The sequence below is a fragment of the Pleurodeles waltl genome, chromosome 1_1 (genome assembly GCF_031143425.1).
Source record: "Pleurodeles waltl isolate 20211129_DDA chromosome 1_1, aPleWal1.hap1.20221129, whole genome shotgun sequence".
NCBI lineage: Eukaryota > Metazoa > Chordata > Amphibia > Caudata > Salamandridae > Pleurodeles > Pleurodeles waltl.
In genome coordinates this window covers 774,066,799-774,089,853 of record NC_090436.1, presented here as the reverse complement: position 1 = coordinate 774,089,853, position 23,055 = coordinate 774,066,799, and the positions used below count along the sequence as shown (strand labels likewise).

Sequence of the window (23,055 nt, the reverse complement as noted above, 5' to 3'; positions counted from 1 at the left end):
TCCATTTTCATCAATGTCTGCTTTTGTGATGAAAGAGAAACTGAAAGTAAAGTTACTGCCTCTGCCAGAGAGTTGCTAAAAGAGTGTTGCCTCTCTGTCAGCCCTGCTTCTTCCAGACTGCAGAAAGGGAAGCTCTGGACAGTTTGCTTTGCAAGGCTCTCTGTACATGGAAAAACAGGGCCCACACTGCAAGACTCTGTGAGCTCACCCATGGATTGACATCAGGAGACAAGTAAGCAGAGATGTAGGGTTATTAGTGTGGTCTGGTGAAATTGCCTCCCGTTTTGTTAATTACTGCTGCTTCTGTTTTAACATAGCAATGACATCAGTAGACAGTCGGTCAAATACTCTCCTCTCTGACTGGGCTCACCTACTATGGAATCTTCCGTCATTGTAAGATGCAGTGTGCTCTTGTCTTGGGGAAAATACTTTCTGGAAAAGAGAATCTCGAAAAGATCTAGCAGCAGGTGTTGGAGATATGGCAGTGCTGTTACCCATGTTAGTTATGCCAAGCCTTTAAAAACCTTAGAAACTATGTGCTTTCCCTAACGTATTTTGTAAACGCGAAAATGAAATAATTAATGAAACATTGATCTTTTTGTATTTTACTGCAGTGTTCCATCTGTTTTTTGTTTGCTGATTGTCAGGTGTGTTTTTTATGAATATTTCACAATTCTATGTGATTAAAAATCTCCTCATCTCATTTGTTTTTTTGCACTGTTGTCTAGTTCGAAAAACATGTTCTTCTGTCTCGTTTACCTAAAAATATAAAAAATAAAATAAATGGGCAGAGTGCAATAACAAATCAGGGTACGCTCTTTGCCTGTGTGCTGCTTGCTCCTCACCTCCTCCCACTCCCACTTGCTCTCAGTGTTGCTTATGCCCTCCCCTAGCTGTTCTTTTGTTTCACCTGCCTCTCGATCCCACTCATTGTTTAGGGGCGAGCCTGCAAGTGCTAGCACATATGTCTCGCTAGCGAGACTCTGTTGTGCTCGGTACAGGGCTTGGAGCCGATCTATTGCTCGCCATTTGTTGATTTGCATGCAACTCTTCTTTACAGCCTCATAATTCCTAAAGGCATGCCTGGCATCACTTCCATTTCTCTGTGTGGATACTATTTGCTGTTTTTAACTTTGAGTGCCCTGCAAACAGAAGGCTTGTGACTGGCAAAAACGTGCCCAGCAAGCACAAAATTGCAAAGTTTTATTTTTTTTAAGCTAACTTTATTATAATTTGCTAAGTTGTCGTTTCTTAGCTTCGTCTCGTTTTCTTTTGTTTTTGCTCGTAGGCGCTGTTGTCAAAGGATAGTATTTAACTTGTTCAAAATATGCTAGACCTTTTGCATTGCAAATGCTTGTTTAACATTCCCATCCACCACTACTCCTGTACTGCTCGCCCATTGCAACCTATTTGATGTCCCTTCCTCCACCCCATTTAATTTTTTGTTTATTTTTTGCTGTATGATGCCTGCATGATGCTTGCCGTGTAGTAGGTGAGTGTATAGTATAAAATTTGTTGTACCATTTCAAAATAGCTGATCACGGGCACCTAGGAATAGGTTTGTTTTATTTTGACAAACCCATTTAAAGATGGTATCTGCATATGCATGCTCATCATCTGCTGCCATTTTTTAACTGGAGTTATTAAATTATTACAAATACATTCAAAGATGGCCTCATCCTGGGTGGTCATCTTTGAATGGGTGCCATTACATTATTAGAAATGCACTTAAAGATGGCTGCCATGGATACACTTGCATCCACAGAGGCAATCTTTGAATTGAATTTGTAAAATAAAAAAAATAAAAAATGCTAAGGTGGCTGCTTTAAATTCACAGCCATTTACTGCGACGATCTAACTCGATAAAAGCAGTTGCAAAACCAATAGTTTTTACTGCTGACACCTGTTGACCTTGTCAAAGCTTTTTTTAGAATCTGTACACATCTACTATGAACTGCCTCTAAATATACTTGCTTTTCAAAAAAAGTTTGGCGTGAATTTCATTGCATCCCAGAGGAGTGAAGTTTTCCCTTTTTTAATTCATAGTTTCTTGCTAACAAAGAATTACAATTCAGACCTCTGCTCCCGCTGTGCTGCTTCCATACCTTTTACTAAGGTTTGTCAAAGTGAAAACATGGTTGTTGCAAAGTTTTTAGATTTGCCGTTAAATGTTTATCACCCATCTTGTGGCACTGTTAACTGATTATGTTTAATTTAGTTTAATAGCCAACTACACCTATTGTACCATACCCAGCTGTCCTGTACAATGAGTAGTAAAACTTCAGGAAAGACACAAAATGACAAGTGATTCTTTTTTCAGGAAGAAGTAGAAATAGAAATAGACAAAACCGATAAGTGTTATTTAGACTTTTTAGCCAATAGCATGATGCATAATAGGACTTGCACTTTCACGCTTATCATTTTAAGCATGGATTGAAAATCGGAGAAGCCAAAGTGCTGTTGCCTAAAAAACCTGTGAATGACTGAAGGTCTCACATGTAACAAATTGAATGGAGAGTCACCTGGGTGTATAGATAGGTGTTGAAATATAACTATAAACCGACCCTGTGTGATTCATATCGCGTTCACCAAATACTGTGGTTGGCTTTTAGCTAACTGCTCTTTGCAACTTTGTTTTTAGGCCACACTCACAATGTTCAAAGTGAAACTAAGTGTCAGAATATAATATTCATTTGGCCGAAATCCAATTATTTGCTAAATGTGGCATGTAGCAACTTGGCAACAATGTTCAATGTTACGGTGGTACTGGCGGGTGGGGGTGCTGACAGCCAGGTGAAGATCGCAATTAGCAGGCAGGTGGTAGGAAAATACAATGCTCAGATAATCGCGCCATCTGGGTGATTATGTTTGCGAAGTAGCCCTTTGTTCTAGGTAACACCTTTTAACCAGTCATGATTGTTTTTGTCCAACAACGTCTTGCTTTCTGGGTTATGTAGTTCTAGTTTGAAAAATTCCAGCATGACAATTGAAGATTTTTAATGTTTTACTTTTAATTTACTGTTCTAAAAAGGTAATCAATCGTGCTAGAACAGTAAGTTAAAAATGGCAAACTCTAGTCTCAAGGCACGTGTGAATAGGTATCAGGATGTGTAATCGGGTCACAATGCATGCATATGCATTGGCAGCCATCCTTGAATGGGTTTTCTTTAATAGCAAATCCATTGCAAAATTGCTGGCTATGTGCCCATATGCGTGCTTTTTTTTTTTTCTTTAGATTTGTTTATTAATTTATCAGTGGCATCCAAGACATTACATAATATGAAGTCAGTACACAATAAATCGTTGCTAGAAGCGGCACCAGTCTGTGGACATCAAAGCAGTATGTAATTGATATGCTCTCAAAGGCAGCCTGGAGGAACAAGCGGGTAACCACCATTGTCCAACAATTAACAGTTATACATAAATCAAGAAGCTCGTGGAACTATGTACGATGTTGAGGAAGGCGTCGTCCGTGATCGAAAATTGGGGAAAGTGTCTGGGTGGGGGAGCTCAGGGGTGTGAGTGTTAGGCTGGAGTGGAGTGCACAAAGGGAAAATACTAATCCCCCATCAGGTAGAGTGAAACAGTTATCCTGGGGTGTCCCCACTTTCATGGCGGATGGAGATAATTTTTGGCCTCTGCATTTAATACCAGATGCTTCCAGCAGTCCCCATCTTGACAAACAATTCTGCATGTCCATAGCCATTGAATGTAGTGTGCTTCCGCCTGTGCGGAGTTAGTAGGTCTTGCAGCCACTGCTTTCCTATGTTTGAACAACACAAAAGCAAGGTCTATGAATCTGTAGATATTTGTTGCCTTTTTTGCAAGGGCAAAGACCCAACAGGCAAGAGGTTGGTGTGAGGGGTAGGGATGTGTTGTCAATTCTGTTACAGTCTTGATGATCTTGTTCCATGTGGTTTGTAGCACTGGGCACCCCCATATCATATGATAGAATCCCGCTGAGGGCAAGGAGCATTGTGGGCATCCAAGGATCAGTAAATGAAGCATATGTTGGATGCAATGGGGATGTAGATAGGCCAGATGTACATAATTGAATTGTGTAAACCTAAATCTAGGATTTCAGGATATCCCCTTCGCTAACTGTAAAGCTCTGGTCCATTCTGTGTCAGACAGTGGCTGCGGTTACAGTGCATCCCATTTAGCATGTGCGTCACCATGAGAGTTGGCCTTGTCATGTGGAGCGCTGTGTACTGGGTAGTGATGGCATGTTGTGTGCCCTCAGCCAGAAGTATGGTGTGTAGCACCTGTGATGTGGGTGGTTCTCTATCCGCAGTGCCCCAGGAGATGTGCAGTGCATGCAGCAATGTGTAATAAATGAGAAATTGCCTGGGTGTGATAGTGTACGTTTCAGTGATGTCCTTGAATTTCATGATGGTGCCTTATGAGCATACATCTCCTGCTCAGGTGACCCCTGCATCTGTCCACCTGTTCTGGTAAATAGCTCGTGTTTTTTCCCTTATCTTGGGTACATCCCATATAGTAATCTCCAGTGTGAATGGAATTTGGGGGCCTTTAGAATGCATAAAGTGGTGCCAGCATGTGTGAACCATTCCCATCTGTTGTGAAACTTGTTGGTAAGGACCAGGGGCGTCCGATAGCCAAGTGTACACCTTCACACTCCCTAATCCCGTCTGGAAAGAGGGCAGTTCCGGGCAGCTGGTCAAGATTACCAGGCCAACGGCCATTGCAATTGTGCTGCAGCACAATACAATTCAAAATTTGGGGCTCCAGGCCTGCCCTCTGTCATCGGAATCTGGAGCTTGGGCAGGGCCACCCTGTGGCATCTGCGACCCCAGATAAGTTCAAGGAGCAGGCCATCAAGCATCCAAAAGAAGGCTCATGACAACACTATGGGTAGCGCCGCAAAAAAGTAATGGAATCTGGGTAGAATATGCATCTTAGAAACCGCACCGGAACCAACTGGAAACAGAGGCAACGACTACCAGAATGGGAGAGAGCTACAGATACTCACAACCGCTTGATCCAGATTACCTTCACAAAGGTCCCGAGCTGTGTGGTAAATGTTAACTCCCAGGTACTTAAAGGAGTCATAGCTTCACTGGAGGCATGTATCAATCATGACTCCCATATTAGAGGAAGAGTGTGGTGCTAGCGGGCACAGGCACGATTTGGACCAGTTTACTCGTAACGCAGATGCATCTCCAAATTTGTCATATGCGTGCTTATGAGTCATTACAGATGCATTTTTATGAATGGATGTGAGTGGAATAAAGAAACGTTGATAAAGCCAATAGTTATACTGAAGTCTATTTGGTTTGCTTGTGCTTGTTAGACTTGTAATGAGGTGCACTGCAGTATTCAGGACTTTTTATTTTTGTCTATGTACTTGGTAGACCGAAGATCTAGAGAGAGAGAGGATATTTAGAAAGCCTGTTGTTGGCTAAGTGTAAGATGTCCAATCTTCCTAACGGGTACCCTCAGGCTTTTTGAACTTGGACCTCTGCTGGTGTCTGAGTCTTATTGCAAATGCCTAAATCTCTGTAACTCGAAGGTCCCTATAGCATGACAACAACATGTTAAATTAAAGAAAAAAACATATTGAGCTTTATGCTATCCATCCTAGCCCACTGATTTATAAACTCATCAACATAAAATTATGATTAAGCTGCCAAACTCTGGCCTTTGATAGCAAAGTTTAAAATGGAAATCCAGACGTTAGGAACATGAAATCATTTGGCTGGCATAGAAGAAATTTGACAGAGAGAACGTTTCTCTTTTTATACATTATTATACACTAAATATCACCTTCTACACATGCAATGTTTGGGCAGATTTTAATACTTTTTTAAATTGGGAAACCTATGTCACTTAATTGTTTTTATTAAATAAAAACCTGTTTTGGATCCATATATTCTTTATATGTTGATTTTAATATTGAATTTGTTGGGAATCCAGGTACACTGTTTATATCACTGAAGAGTGCTGTTTGTTGTTGGTCACTGTCTGTAGTTGTGTGGTACTGAATAGATGTGGATGGGAATGTATTTGTGTAGTTGGCAGAATTAGAAAACTACTGACTTTGATAGTAGTGATGAGTGCCTATTATGATGATAACAGCTTCTGGGTAAATCTGAAGTGTTTGGTAGTCACGGTATGGAGTTGAACCCCTCTTTTTAGTTTGACTCCCACCTTCTCAACCGCTCCTTGCTGACTCTAGGCAGATGGCATTGTGGGATACGTGGTCCTGTGGGTTAATGACTTAAAAGTAAATATGCATGCTTTCTGCACATGAGTGGAAAACCGTGTCAGTTTTCCTGAGCAAGTGCATAAAGTTGAGAGTATATACATGTTAAACGTGATTTATTTGAGCTTGTGAGAAAACTCTAGTGCATGGTGTAAATAGTGATTTATGAGGTAGTTTTGCAGAGAGGAACAAGCCCAGCATAATTTTGAGGAGTTCCTATTGCACTGGAGCCTCTGGCGCTTCAAAAAGGGCAAGGTTAACAGAGGTCAGTGTGGTTGAGCGTGAGTAGTGAGTTAAAGATATTTGTGGGCAAGATTTCATCACATTCTGCGACCCAGTTTGGGATGGCACAATGACTGGTTTGGATACAAGTTTGAAATTGGTTCAGGGCATAGTATATTTTGAGGGAGTGTTGAAACTGGGCATTCATATCCTTCTTTTTCCTGGCACGCAATTATTTTATGGCATGAGTTCAAAAGGTGTGAAACTTTTTAATTTTACTTTCTCCACAATAACCACAGCATTTTTCAGGAATTGCTGCCCCTTGTCGGCCACCATCATTTTGTTTGAAGCCCTTTGGTAGGATTCTTTCCTAACTGTGTGCATGTGGAAGGGTTATTGTAAAGCCTGTTGAAAGTTCATTATGCACTGCAATGGATTAGCACATCTGTCACGGCAAAAAATGAGCCTCTGTGTCAGGCCAGTCGCTCTGCAAGCAAACACAGCGATCACTGCGGACTGACGTGTAGTAGTAAATTGGGCCCGACTAACTTAGTTGTTATGAGAAGTGAAATAATCTTAAATATTGCACTATTTTACATGTACGACATTGTTCCTAAGCATTCAGTGATCGATATAAATAATACCTTGCTTCACAGACAAACCTAATTGTTCTTCATTTACAGGAGGGCCTCTATCCGGTTAACAGTTGAAACTCATGCTGCATCACACCCTGTTCATAAAAAAGTAAGTTTAGTCCTCCACTTTTACACCTATCCTGTCTAAACATAATTTGTATTTCGGATTGTATGCTCCATTAGCTGTTCTTTTTTTGTAAAACCTAATTATCTTTTTTCTTGCTTTGCGCTCCAAACTGAAAGGATATTTTCTCACTTACAGATTGCCAAAACCACAGATTAAGTTGCTAATTTGGACTCGCTGACTCCCTTTTCTTCTGTTTTTTTTTTTTAAATGTTATTCTCTCCTGCTCTGCATTTCAAAACGTAAAACGCTATGGGGCAGGACCTGGAGAAAATGCAAATTCTGGCTGATAAATTTGAGCGTTCCCTTGCTCCTGTCTTGGGTTTGCGGTATGAATTTGTAGAAATACCTGTAGGTACATGCCAGAGTTGCAAGCTTAGAAATATGGTCCACTGTGTGACAAAGGAGGTGGGGATGACTTTCAGGCTATCACAGCCTGTACTACAAAGAAGAAAAATTGAAGGGTCAAGGACCTAAAAAAGGGGATCTCCACTTGTATCCTGGTTAAAAACACAGTGAGTTACTGAAGCCACTTTGCATGTGTGTGCAGGGAGTTTTAGGAATCAATTATGGATTTTGAAAGTGCGAAACATCGTCGTTCACCTTAAAACCTACTCTGACTAGGGGTTTCCAGCTCATTGGGTGCTCACCGTACAATACTAGTTAATCAGCAGATGACTGTGTGAAGCGAGCTGATGTTGTGTGACCTATTGTGGTACCATGTGAGTTGGCAGGTCTGACATATATTATGGTTACCATGTTGCTTCTTGCCATGGAGGCTCTGTGCATACAATCCCAGTTCATTCTTAGAAGTGTAGTTTTGGTCTAGTTCAAGTGAACCGATTGGACAGTGATGCCTTATGAAAGGAAAGTCAGGGACTAAAATTCTTGATTTCTTATGGCATGGACTCATAGCGTTATTAAATGTATAATTTTAAGTGGAAGATTGCAATGTCGTTAGGCTTGAGGAACAATGGAATCGAAATATATATAAAAAGGCATGTACAAATGCAACAGGTTTGACCTTGGCCAATTGTCATTCCAAAACCCAGGAATTAGCAGACTTCCTTGCCTGGGTTTAAAAGAGCAGGTAAGTTAAGCATGCACACAAGGATACATATGTAGAATGTTCATTTGCACCACCAGTGTCTGGCTCTTTTCTTTGAGTCAGTGATGCTTCACTCAGAACAGACTCAAAGGTGATAGGGGTTAGTTAACACTAAGCATGTTTATAACAGTGCGCATGCTCAGGCAGCTCTCTCTCTGAGTCATTAAGTTCCATATAAATAAAGGACTGCAACTCTAAACACTTGATGCGTTGTTCATGCACTCTCCTTCGATGAAACTCCTGCCATGATATTGCCATTATTGCCATGGAACTGACTGCCTTGAATCGAGATATTCCTAACCTGCACTCACTTTGAACCAGACATGCCCACACTCTGTGCTGCACCACCTATTGTGCTTCCACACTGCACTGGCCTGTATAAATTCTTCCTGTGCCAAGCTAACTCTGTGGTTGCCCTGCAGTTATTTTGTGTTTGCCATTCACTAGCTCTGTGCTTATTGCTGCCGTAGAGCCAGTCCGGACTACATCTGCTCTGCACTTGACCTGCAATTCTCACTGTGCACCAAGCATGTATTGAAATATTCTCCCCGCATTTGCTCGGCTCCCTCCTTTTGGCCACCGAGAGCAAATTTAAAGCTACAAAATACTGAAGGCAACAATTACTTCACTTTAGTGCACATCACTACAATTTTATCGGATCGTTTAACACATTTAAGGTGCTCTAACACTATAACACATCTGTTGCCATGATGTGTAGACTGGAATCGGTAAACCTAGACCAGTTAATATCAAAATTAAATAATAGTGGAGCACACAAAAAATCAATTACTATAGGTCAAGTTCTTGAATTTGTATTTTAGTATAACCATAGAGATAATCCAATTACACAGATATCACAGAGAAATGACATAAAGAATGACAGTTATTAAACATCAGGGTGTAAATAATGTTGTTCCTTTTGTTTAATACATTAGTTAAAGAAGTACTCTTTACAAATGTTCATGTTTGTATTTTTATTGCATAATTTCATACATTTGGAGCAATCTAAAAGCTTGTGCAATTTTTATTGTTTTGTTTTATAAACAATGATTGGAGATTTCAGGATGTTCAGCCTTTAAATATTTTCAGCTAATGATTGAAGACTTCAGCCGACACGTGTTTCGTCCCATTAAAGGACTTCCTCAAGGCTTATTCATGATATTAAGTACATCTTAACCAAAATGCCACCACTCGTACTTTAATTAGAATGATTCTGCGCACAATGAATATTTCCATATTTCCACAAAGAATCCACTCTATTTCATAAACAGTCTACACTTCAGACGCTCATCTGTGTGTATCCATATTTGGTCATTATATGCAAGACCCAAAGTAGCACCTCTTGCACACTGCTCTATTGTTTATACTCTGGGCACTTTATCACTGCTATCCAGTGCTAAAGTGCAAGTACTCCTATGTGAATTAAATGTGAAGTTGGCTTTGCATGATTTTCATATTTGATTTATTAGTAAGTCCCTAGTACAGTGCACTAGAGGTGCACAGGGCCTGTATATCAAATGCTACTAGTGGGCCTGCATCACTGGTAGTGCCACCCACATGAGTAGCCCTGTAAACATGGCTCAGACCTGCCACTACAGTGTCTGTGTATGCAGTTCTAAACTGGCAATTCGGCTTGGCAAGTGTACCCACTTGCCAGGCCTATGCCTTCCCTTTTTATACATGTAAGGCACCCCTAAGCTAGGCCCTAGGTAGCCCCATGGGCAGGGTGCAGCGTATGTTTAAGGTAGGACATATACTAATGTGTTTTATATGTCCTGACAGTGAAATACTGCCAAATTCAGTTTACACTGTGGAAGGCCTATCTCCCTCATAGTTTGACATGGGGATTGTCTTAAAATACTATTAAAGTGCAGATTCCCTTTGGGAGCAGATAGAAATATGGAGTTTAGTGTCTCTGAACTCACAATTTAATTTAGTAAAGGTTGTTTTTAGATTGTGTACTTTTAGAAAGTGGGCGTTTTCTTGCTTAAACTATTCTGTGACTTTGCTTGTTTGTGGATTCCCTGTCAGGGTCAGTTTGACCGTAAGGCTGTTTGCTCCCCTCCCCTAGACAGTGACACAAAGGGAGCTGGGGTGTAGCCAGCATATCCTCATGAACCATCTGTGCTGGGATGAAGGGGAGGAGTGGTCACTCACACATGAAAGGGCTGTGCGTGCCCTCACACAATGCAATCTCCAACCCCTTGGTGTGTGTCTGAGGACTGGCCTGGGCGAGGCAGAATCTTACAAACAAGAGAGACTTTACTTTGAAGTGTGCCTACTTCAAAGGCAGAAAGCAGCATAAGTAGTGCACCCCAAACCCCTGAAGATCAGATCACTTCTGGAATCAAGAGGAGCCTCTGCCAAGGAGAAGAGCTGAGGAGAAGTGCTGCTCTTCCCTGTTACTTTGCTTTGTTGGGCTATCCTGCTTCTGCCTGTGAAAGGGGACAAAGACTGGACTTTGTTGTGCATTCTTGCTTGTGAAGAATCTCCAAGGGCTTGAACTTAGCTTCCCTACTGTTGTTGAAGTCTCAGGGCCATCAAAGACTTCCCCTGCCAGCACCTGAACTCTCTGCTGAGACTCCTGCCCTGCCAAGTCATTACCTATCCAGTCCCTGGACCCATTAGAGGTGAAGCTGGCAGCCAAGAACTGTATATCCATGGACAGAACGCCGTACAGGGACATTTTTGACACACCTTCCATGACACAGCTGATAAAGGACGTGCCGCAGGCTTCGTGGCTGAAATAGACACTCCATCACGGCTGGAGAAACGACAACACCCGCTTTCGGAGGCTGATAACGATGTAAACCCCACACAGCGTGGTTTTCTGATACGGTGCAATTGGATTTTCCACACATATATAAGGAAGGTTTAGGTCTGAAAATGTCAGTTTAAAACTGATCACACAGGCTGCAAGGGAAGGCCTGGGACATGTCCAAGCTCCTTAGGTGGGTTGCACAGTTAATGCTGCAGGCCCGTTAGACGCATTTCATTTACAGAAGCTGGATAAATGTAGTACCACTTTACTAAGGACTCGCATGTTATTTAAATGTGCTAATTGGGTGTAAACCAAGTCCGCCATGTTTAAAGGTGAGAACACACACAAACTTTAGCTCTGGTTAGCAGTGATGAAGTGCACAGAGTCCTAAGTCCAACAAAACAAGATCAGAAAAATGCTGTTTATCATGTTAGTCTGCCCTGTTGGCAGTTGTGGGAAAATAATTAGCTAAAAACAATTGCTTTGTGTATAGAATAAACCTGAGGATAATGATTTGAGTGTCACGAGCTGTGTAACACCTCCTTGAAAAGGCTGGTGGAGAACAGGTGCAGGGGGCCACAGGGGGAACCCTGCACTGCCCATGCAGACGTTAAAAAACATCACCCGAAATTGTAATGACTTGTAATGACCCACTTTTTCTTGTTTCTTGGTTTTTTTTGTGTTTCTTTTCATAAAGGTCTCATGCAAAAGACTTCTTAAATCAGAGTAATCTTACATTTCAGAGCTAAACTGAGCAAGCATGCAAGTGGTTTTCTTCTAGTGCAGTAAATGTAATGTGATCCACAGACTGTGCTAAAAGTAGCCATAGATGTTAGGCATGCTGATCTTCTCTCCCTATAACCCAATACTCTGGAAGATAACCTAGAAATCTATGATGTGGATTGGGAAGGTGCAGAATTTAGTGCTGGAAGGGTAACATTAGAAGTCCCCTAACTATTGCATTTGTTGGATCACACACAGACTTTACATATGGGGACATTTAGGGCATACCTTAGGCTAGTCAATGCAGAAACCTTGAGATTTTTGTGTAAACTGAAACTGCAAGCCTTCTCCCAGCTAAGCTGGAGCATGGCCTGAGAAAAAAAGGCCAGAAAGATTATTTTCTGGTTGGCAAAAAGTTATTTAATTGTTTTGGAAACCAATAGAAACCAGCACCATTACCTTTATTCCCTTCTTCTCATTTGAAGTGAATAGTCACTGTCAATAGCACTGTTGTTTCTCAATCTTCCTCTGTTTAGAGCTCGCTAAAGAGAGTCTTGGGTGCTTAGATGTTTGGGACACCTCATCCACTACTAAAAGTGAGTGTAGTACAGCAAGAGAGGGCTTGAGTCTGCCCAGTGCGGCCACCAACTTTCATTTTTTTTTAAATGTTCCCATTGTTTAGATGGGAAGGCCATCAAGGCTGTGACCTTTTGTGGATGGTTACTTTCCCCATTTGTGCTTCAATCATGTGTTGTTGATGTTGCTCAAGTGGTGTTTTGTTAGACTGCAGAAGTAACGTAAGTAACATGTTGCTTCTAATTCTGAAGCAGTGTGCGTTCTTTGATGTACCTACTTTCTAGCCTGTTCACATTTTAATTGTTGATGTATGCTTCTCTGTTTAGGACGTGCATCTTGTTTCTTTTTTTGACAGACTGTAGTTACTAACTAGTCATCCTTGCACATTCATTTATTTTATTCTGCTGTCATAACATGTTAGTGGATTTGCAGATTTTTTGTTCACAAAGCAAAGATGAAGGTTTCTTCACAGATGCATCAAAAATAAAGTACCGTTGTCAAACAAAACAACTATGCATTATTATGCTGCTTATGTCCTTTAAGTTCACCAGTTACAAACTAATTTTCAACTTCAGTTCCTTTTATAACTCTCTTCTTTGAGGGTGCATTTTAACTCTAATGTAGTTTATTTATCAAGGAGGACCTAGTCCCATATTTTCATATTGTTATAGCTCAAGAGGTTGCTTCATCATGGTACTTTCTTAGTAGGACCCTGGAGAGAAAAACACACAAATTCGCCTAACTATTAACAAACACTCTTCCTAACAAAAAAGTGAGAACTTTTGGCTTTGCCATTAAATGTACTAAAAGAAAATGGAAAAAAAGATCTATTGACTATGCCAGTGTTATATTTTTGTTAGGAACGTAGGGGGTGATGTGAGACAAGCTAAACACTGCCACTTGTGCTGTGATACTCACCAGTTCAGTAGCCAGTATAGAGCACTCTCAAGCAAAATACTGGCAATTACGCCAGTTAATTCATTATCTGTTTGGTCTATTAAGTGGATGCAAAGGAGAAGATCCTGTCACTAAGAATAGATTTGTTTTCAGTATGCAAATAATTTAAGACTCATATTTCTACTTCATCTCTGATTTTTCGACCTGAGGAAGTACTCCCGTCCCAAATTAGTATTTGTTGCTGGTCACTATTCCTGCTGGTCAACTCAGTCTGCTAAGAAATTGCAATGTGTATGGTGTGCCCTTGCTTGTGCAATAGTGCAGGAGTGAACGAATATTGCACCACTTGTACCTCAAAATATTGTAGCAGTTTCTGATATCATACTTAAAATCCCATGTGTCTCTTTTCTCTTGATATTTACATAGAAGAGAATGTCACTCATTCAGACAAGCATTCTTAAAAAGCACAATTTATAATCATGATCAGAATGAATACTTTTCCAGTTTTACCTGTACTCTCCTGGCTAGGGAATGGGCATTGGAGAACAAATGGGTGAACGAGATGCTAATTCTTAGAGTTTTTTGTGGTGTGGCAATCCGCGTTGTAGCAGGAAAGTCTCTAAACCACAACTAACTTTGTGTAGTATTATCATTCCAAGTTCACCTACATGGCTAGTAACCGATCTCTCTAACAACGAGTTCTGTTCTCCCTGCTGAATGTACTGACAGTCTAACAAGGTGCTGCATTCACCATTGAGGCAACTTCCAGCACCAGCTCTTACAGCACGGTAGAAATGTGCTGTGATTGAGAGAAGTTTCTTGCAGTTTTGTAAAGTTTCCTGAAAAACATTAGATTTTTCATGCAAAAAGGGAATGTTTCAAATGTTGACTCTTAAGCCGCGGATGGATTTTACAGCTGGTCCCCAGTAGCAGAATGCTCTCAAATCATGTTTGGCATTGGAGCACATATTATTATTTATTATTATTATTGTTATTTTATACTTAGTGTACTTTTTTTATTTATTTTTATTGATCCATCACAGTTGAGCAGTAACTTGTATTGAATCATGATCAGTTCTAATACAACAATTGAATGTTCCCACTAGGGGATCACACATACATATCATGCAGTTTTCATAGTACATCTTACAACTTGGACTGTGTGATCCATCAAACCTATGGTGCCAGATTAATAACACAAGAGAACACGACAAAATATCAGGGAAATACTATATTAGGTGTAACCCTGCTACACTTTCCATGGACCCCATATCTTTTTGAATTTACGGGGGCAACCTTGGCTCTCATAAACACCTTTCTCAGCGAATATCCAGCATTTCCATGTCCCACTATATTCAATTGTAAAACATCCGAATATATATATATATATATATACAGGGAGTGCAGAATTATTAGGCAAATTAGTATTTTGACCACATCATCCTCTTTATGCATGTTGTCTTACTCCAAGTTGTATAGGCTCGAAAGCCTACTACCAATTAAGCATATTAGGTGATGTGCATCTCTGTAATGAGAAGGGGTGTGGTCTAATGACATCAACACCCTATATCAGGTGTGCATAATTATTAGGCAACTTCCTTTCCTTTGGCAAAATGGGTCAAAAGAAGGACTTGACAGGCTCAGAAAAGTCAAAAATAGTGAGATATCTTGCAGAGGGATGCAGCACTCTTAAAATTGCAAAGCTTCTGAAGCGTGATCATCGAACAATCAAGCGTTTCATTCAAAATAGTCAACAGGGTCGCAAGAAGCGTGTGGAAAAACCAAGGCGCAAAATAACTGCCCATGAACTGAGAAAAGTCAAGCGTGCAGCTGCCACGATGCCCTTGCCACCAGTTTGGCCATATTTCAGAGCTGCAACATCACTGGAGTGCCCAAAAGCACAAGGTGTGCAATACTCAGAGACATGGCCAAGGTAAGAAAGGCTGAAAGACGACCACCACTGAACAAGACACACAAGCTGAAACGTCAAGACTGGGCCAAGAAATATCTCAAGACTGATTTTTCTAAGGTTTTATGGACTGATGAAATGAGAGTGAGTCTTGATGGGCCAGATGGATGGGCCGTGGCTGGATTGGTAAAGGGCAGAGAGCTCCAGTCCGACTCAGACGCCAGCAAGGTGGAGGTGGAGTACTGGTTTGGGCTGGTATCATCAAAGATGAGCTTGTGGGGCCTTTTCGGGTTGAGGATGGAGTCAAGCTCAACTCCCAGTCCTACTGCCAGTTCCTGGAAGACACCTTCTTCAAGCAGTGGTACAGGAAGAAGTCTGCATCCTTCAAGAAAAACATGATTTTCATGCAGGACAATGCTCCATCACACGCGTCCAAGTACTCCACAGCGTGGCTGGCAAGAAAGGGTATAAAAGAAGGAAATCTAATGACATGGCCTCCTTGTTCACCTGATCTGAACCCCATTGAGAACCTGTGGTCCATCATCAAATGTGAGATTTACAAGGAGGGAAAACAGTACACCTCTCTGAACAGTGTCTGGGAGGCTGTGGTTGCTGCTGCACGCAATGTTGATGGTGAACAGATCAAAACACTGACAGAATCCATGGATGGCAGGCTTTTGAGTGTCCTTGCAAAGAAAGGTGGCTATATTGGTCACTGATTTGTTTTTGTTTTGTTTTTGAATGTCAGAAATGTATATTTGTGAATGTTGAGATGTTATATTGGTTTCACTGGTAATAATAAATAATTGAAATGGGTATATATTTGTTTTTTGTTAAGTTGCCTAATAATTATGCACAGTAATAGTCACCTGCACACACAGATATCCCCCTAACATAGCTAAAACTAAAAACAAACTAAAAACGACTTCCAAAAATATTCAGCTTTGATATTAATGAGTTTTTTGGGTTCATTGAGAACATGGTTGTTGTTCAATAATAAAATTAATCCTCGAAAATACAACTTGCCTAATAATTCTGCACTCCCTGTATAAAAACGAAGATATTAGATGGAGGCTTTAGTGAAAGCTCATCATTGATCCGCATAGTGAGTTTACTAGGTGATTGGGCATTCCTCTCTAAACCATGCACCACAAACGAAGGAAGCAGTTTATTTTTCTTATGTTATCAGGAGCCTGATATGTTCCGAGCTGGACTAAAGCTTCCATTTGTATTCTAGCCGAGTCCGTGATGCGGCCACGCTCGCCATCATCATCCGAGTTATTCATGTAAATCTGTTAAACCGAGTCTGGTGCAGTGTGCTGCTAAATCCTTAAGCTAGATTTATTTGGTGTGTGCAAGTGCCTTGCGAACCACAGATATGAGAGGCGCTCATGTTTTCTTAGTCGGGCAAGGTGCAGCTCGTGAATTAGGACTCGCTGCGCACGCACCGCAGCAGGGCATGAACTGACTAACATTGTAATCTGCCTTCTGCAGGACCTCGTAGTGCGGCTTTCTGATGACGCAGACCCCTTCTTCCTCTATAATCTGGCACTTGGTGAAGAAGATTTCCAGAGGTAATATTGCTTTAGCTTTTACTTACACAAAACAACTATTGCTGTCTGCGAAATCCTTTTATTATTTGCTTGTTAAAAATGTGAAATGTAATTTCCCCTCTAATCCTTTTGTTGAATTCTACGTTTGTTCTTCACTGAAGTCCTTGGCAGACAAATGTCCAGCTATTAAACATGTTAACCTTGTTGACCGTGAAGGAAAGCTGCACAGCTGCCAGGTCGTTTTCCCCAACCCGTTATCCCTGGCGGTGTCCGTGCTGATGAATCACTTTCACAAATTCTTGAAAGGCTTTTTATAACCGCTTCTATTACGTATCGTCTACTGTTTAATGGAAGGGTTTGTGCACTAGCCTATCTATAATGCTGCATTCACATGCTAGTAATAATGGCAATTTGATTATTGTATAGAGCTTCATAACACATTGTTCAGCTTCTAAGTGCTATAAAGACACTGGTGTTCCTGTGAGTGAGCTAACTCCCTGGTCCCTCTCAGCATTGCGCTTACCAAACAGAACAGAGAATTGAGCCTTCCAGCCAGTCCTATGTCCGGAAGCGTGACAAGGATCACGCTGCTGTACACAGCCTTATCTGCCCTAGGTTAGTGCAAAGAAGCGGTTTAAGGCACTGTGGTCTTTTGGTGGATCTACAGATTTTTTTGCTGTCAGAGGGAAGCAAGTATGCTTAGGGTGGCAGAGGTTATTTGCTCCAACCCCACTGAATCTTGGATGTGGCTTTCATTGCGAAGTTTCAGTGGTCTAGGTTTTTGTGCGGTGATAGCAAGACTTGCTCATTCCCTCGGACAGCTATGTGGCCTCGCCAGCCATGGAAAGCTCCTGCACAAACCTGAATGCTAGGTCAGGCTGGTACCCTACAAATACATGCAGGAGGAGGTAGAGGGATCCAGCAGATGCCTTGCCTTTGTTAACACGTCCCTTTATGATTAATTTATTAACTTTGGGACTCGTTTTAGGCCAATTAATTTTTCGACCCTGATTGAAGACACCTTAGGACGAGATAACTAATCAGCATGTCAATCAATAAATCAATAACGTCATCAAGGTTTACTTTACTAAGACAATTCAGATTAGTTAAAGACATTAATAAAACTCAGAAACGACCATGACCTTACAGTCATGAATAACCACAACAGTTTAGTACTATTATATGAAGTTTATTCCCTATTGATTACAATTCTACTAGCAAGTTTATTAGTCTCAAACCCAAGAAACACATTAGCATAGTCACAATATGGCAACTCTGATAAGTTTTCATCAAAGCAAGAATCACGAATATTAGAATATAGCACAACGTTAACATAGGTTATCAAAAATCATTATTACGTTAAGCATAGATTCAGTCATTTGTCTATTTGCATCTGTTTAGTGAACCCCTCGTCTAACCTAGAATTAGCATTGGCATGTTGGGCTTCATGCAAAACAATTTGGCAACACCAATTTAGAAAACATCTAACGATGGTCTCTGTCAAAAGAAGCAGTTGATACCTAGAAAGGAAAAGCAAACAGGCAATTACAATTTCATTGCCATATAGTTACCCTCCGTATTGGGTCAGCATTCAGGTTCGGTCTTCGTCCTCAGGACATCAGTTGATTCGACATTAGGAATTCAGCAGTAGGGTGCAAGGGGGCACTTCCTTCATAAGGAGGTAAAGTGTAAACAGGCAATATAAGGGAAGGATGGTTTTAAGAACCAAACTTTAAAGTCTCTATGCAGAGTGACAAAGTGTCTGGGTTGTAGCAAAACGCGACAGCATCTCCCTCTCATCTATCTCCTAGTCTCCTATTCTCCTGTTTTAATTTACTTCCTTGAGTCAAGGGTTTTTATCCTTTTTCTGTTGCACAGTAACCTAAAAGTTAATTGGTTGAGGGGTTGCACCCCACTATCTCTATCCAATAGGTTACCAATTAGCTAATCAAATTTGTCACCCCAAACAGTTCTCACTTAGTTTATTGGTCCTTATGATTGACGTCTTCAGCGGGTAGAATGTCCGGTATGATTTCATACTCTCGTGGTCCTCTTCGCATCTTTAGTCAGTGGCTCCATTGTCTGTACCGGTTCAGGCGACCTTGTACCTGCGAGTAGTCTACACTGTTGCATTCAGCAAGAATGTTTCACTAAGCAAGTCGAATTTCATGAGAACGGATCTACTACAGTTACATTCATCTCCTAGCTTTGGAAAAACAAGAGTTCTTGTCCTTCAGCAAGTCAGCACACTGCATGTTAGAAAAACACATTTAATATGAAACCAGGCAGCTAGGCCTCGACTCATGCTAACTAAGGCCTTATGATTTATTAGCAGAACTTTAACATATAACCTATTATTATTAGTGCAAAATCATATTCTAACATAAAAGTTCAACATTATTAATCAGTTTCATTAGTCATTGTATATATTGACGGCCACTCCCCGTGGGTACATTTCAAGCGCATGTTTAGCAAAATACATTAAATTTTTTATGGGGCAGTATTATGCATTAGTTTATAAACATTACATATTAATTTTTAAGTATATAAGCTACGCTCTCTCACCTTCTTCTGTGTTGGAGTTAAGTATTATGTCTCTCGATGTTACCAACTGTATACTCCCTGATAGAAAATCTATGTCTAGCTAAGAATTGTACTCTGGCAAGACATCTACAAGTGTGTCATTTGATCACAATGCTGATGATGCAGAGCTTCACTGTGTTTTTTTGCTCTCCGTGTTCTGGTTGGTTTTGGGTGCATTGTGATCTGTGAATATTCTATGAGTTACTTCTGCGAGGAGTATGTCAGATGAATCTTCGAGTACTATTAAGGTTCCTGAACTGTTTTACATCCAAGGAAATCCAGTCCTTACACAGTTATCTGGGATCTTTTTAAAAGGAATCGAATATCATTCTAGCAAAGCTAAGAAAGTGTCTTTCAATGTGATGCTCATTGCTGTTAGAGGGGTAGATCTGTTCACTGGGATGTTTGAGATGACAGTCATAGTCATTTCCTCAGTGGACTCTAAACTAGAGCAGGGTTTAATTTTGACAAGAACTTGGAAGTCTGCTGTTGATGTATGCTGCCAAAACTTTGAAGTCCGCCTTACTTCTTGTTTTATTCACATGAGTTTGAATTCCAAATAAATGTACAGTACAAACTCCTATATTCTGTAGGTTCTTCATCCACATTAGTCCTGTCCACCATAAAACTTAATCACAACTTCAAAAACCGTCCCAGAGCTAGGCTCTATCATGACCAGTGAGCTATATTTTGTGGATAAAAAAGGTGTGTAGTGGTCGGTACAAGTGAACGGGACTGAGCAATTCAAGGCTAATATTCATATGCCTTTACTCTGATGAAAATAGTTTCAAACTGTCTACACTTATTATGCTTTGATCATATGGCATAGAATTTCCAAATGTTATGGATACAAATTAAGTCCAAGTAATGAATTTTATGATGAGGTGCAGGAAAGGCTGCAGAGATGCACAAGAGTAGGAGACCCAGGGCTGGTTACACATGATCACTTATGTGCGCCTATATGCGGGCTATGTGGGGAGGATTCCTGGCATGCGCAGCTCAAGAACTATGCTTAGGTAGCCTGGTGCAGAAGGAACTAGGCAACATCACCAAATTAAAATGATGGACGGAGTGTTGAAACTTTTCAAACACTCACCTCCCAGTCACAGATCTGGGTGTAACCCATCGTTATTTTGCTTGCCACATCACCCTAGTTCGGACCTAGCCATATGCAAATCAGTCTTGACCCTGCTCCATATGGAGCAGTCCACCTGAACTGCCAAGCCAGGTCCTCCCTGGACAGGATTTAAGCATCCTGGGACCGGTTTCAGGGTATCACCCTTCATCAGACAGGCTAGCTTGATGCCAGTGGCGCAGCAAGAACGAGTGGGTGGTGACCTGTGTAGGAGGCTGGCCTGGCTTATAGTGGGTACCTAGTGGTACTTAAACCTTGTGCCAGGTCCAGTTATCCCTTATTAGTAGATTGGTAGTGTTCTAGCATCTTAGGCTGATAGAGGTAGCTATAGCAGAGCAGCTTAGGCTGAATTAGGAGATATGCAAAGCTCCTACAATACCACTTATATCATATAGCACTATATCATAAAAAACACAATACTCAAAGTTACTAAAAATAAGGGTACTTTATTTTAGTGACAATATGCCAAAAGTATCTGAGGATATACTCCCTTATGAGGTAAGTAAAATATACACACAAACCAAAATCAGGTAAGCAAAACAGTTAGAAAAGTAGTGCAAACACTGTAGAACACAATAGAATGCAATAGGAGACAATAGGCCTAGGGGCAACACAAACCATATACTCCAAAAGTGGAATGTGAACCACGAATCGACCCCAGGCCTAGTGTAGTGTGTAGAGGGTTGCTGGGAGTGTAAGAAAACAAAACACTAAGGGTGTCCAAGATACCCCACCCCAAGGCCCTGAAAAGTAGGAGTAAATGCACCCTACTACCCCAGAAAGACCGTAAAGTCGAGATAGGGGATTCTCCAAGGACAACAACTGACTGCAAAGCACTGAAGAGGGATTCCTGGATCTGAGGACCTGCAAAGGAAGGGGACCAAGTCCAAGAGTCACGCAAGTGTCCAGGGGGGGCAGGAGCGCACTAAACCCTGGATGAAGGTGCAAAAGGGCTGCCTCCGAGTGGAAGAAGTTGAAGATTCTGCAACAACGGAAGTTGACAGGAACTTCTCCTTTGGTCAGAAGATGTCCCATGGTGTGCTGGAGGATGCAGAGTTGTTTACACACAGAAAGACTGCAAACAAGCCTTGCTAGCTGCAAGAGTCACAGTTGAAGGTTTCGGGTACTGCCATGGCCCATGAAGGACCAGAAGTTTGCCCCTTGGAGGAGGAAACAGAGGGGGCACTCAGCAACAGAGGGAGCCCACGCAGAAGCAGGCAGCACCCACAGAAGTGCCTGAACAGGCATTCACAATAATCTAAGCACAGCAGTCATCTCAGCACAACAAAAGAGGGTCCTACGAAGTCGGAGGGCAACTCAGTGAGGTGGGCAATGCAGGACAGAGTGCTGGGGACCTGGGCTATGCTGTGCACAAAGGAAGTCTTGTAAAAGTGCACAGAAACCCTAGCAGCTGCAGATCACGAAGTACACAGGATTACTATCTGGTGTGGAGAGGCAAGGACTTATCTCCACCAAATTTGGAAAGAAGGACCGCTTGAATGTCGGGGGTACTTGGATCCAGCTCCTGTGTTCCAGGGACCATGCTTGTCAAGAAGAGAGGGGACCCAGAGGACCACTGATGCAGAAGTTTGGTGCCTGCGTTAGCAGGGGGAAGATTCAGTTGACCTATGGGAGATTTCTTCTTGGCTTACAGTGCAGGGTGAAGGCAGACAGCCCTCGGAGCATGCACCACCAGGAAACAGTTGAGAAAGCCGGCAGGATTAGGCACTACAATGTTGCTGGTAGTCTTCTTGCTACTTTGTTGCAGTTTTGCAGGAATCCTGGAGCAGTCAGCAGTCGATCCCTGACAGAAGTCAAAGAGAGAAGTGCAGAGGGACTCTGGTGAGCTCTTGCAGTCGTTATCTGAAGAGAAACCCACAGGAGAGACCCTAAATAGCCCTCAGAGGAGGATTGGCTACCTAACCAGGTAAGGGCCTATCAGGAGGGGTCTCTGACATAACCTGCTGGCACTGGCCACTCAGAGGTCTCCATTGTGCCCTCACACCTCTGCATTCAAGATGGCAGAGGTCTGGGACACACTGGAGGAGCTCTGGGCACCACCCCCTGGGGTGGTGATGGACAGGGGAGTGGTCACTCCCCTTTCCTTTGTCCAGTTTCATGCCAGAGCACGGGTTGGGGGCTCCCTGAACCGGTGTAGACTTGCTTGTGCAAAGAGGGAACCACCTGTGCCCTTCAAAGCATCTCCAGAGGCTGGGGGAGGCTACTCCTCTCAGGCCCTTAACACTTATTTCCAAAGGGAGAGGGTGTAACACCCTCTCTCAGAGGAAATCCTTTGTTCTGCCTTCCTGGGACTGGGCTGCCCAGACCCCAGGAGGGCAGAAATCTGTCTGAGGGTTGGCAGCATTCTGGAGCTCCAGGGATGCATGGGATTGGCACCCCAATACCAGATTTGGCTTGGGGGGGGGACACTTCCATGATCTTAGACATGTTACATGGCCACGTTCGGAGTTACCATTGTGAAGCTACACATAGGTATTGACCTATATGTAGTTCACACGTGTAATGGTGTCCCCGCACTCACAAAGTCCAGGGAAACTTCCCTGAACAATGTGGGGCCACCTTGGCTAGTGCCAGGGTGCCCT

At 41.9% G+C, this 23,055-nt stretch overlaps 1 protein-coding gene across 1 annotated transcript in view; it reads left to right on the top strand.

Annotated features, from left to right (window-relative positions):
• LOC138287290 (spindle assembly abnormal protein 6 homolog) overlaps positions 1-23,055 on the top strand; it is a 248,489-nt gene that overhangs the window by 50,098 nt on the left and 175,336 nt on the right. The window contains exons 2-3 of the mRNA XM_069227650.1: positions 7,132-7,192; positions 16,676-16,755. Of these exons, the coding sequence (XP_069083751.1) occupies positions 7,132-7,192; positions 16,676-16,755 (141 nt within the window). The remainder of the gene's footprint in view (positions 1-7,131; positions 7,193-16,675; positions 16,756-23,055) is intronic.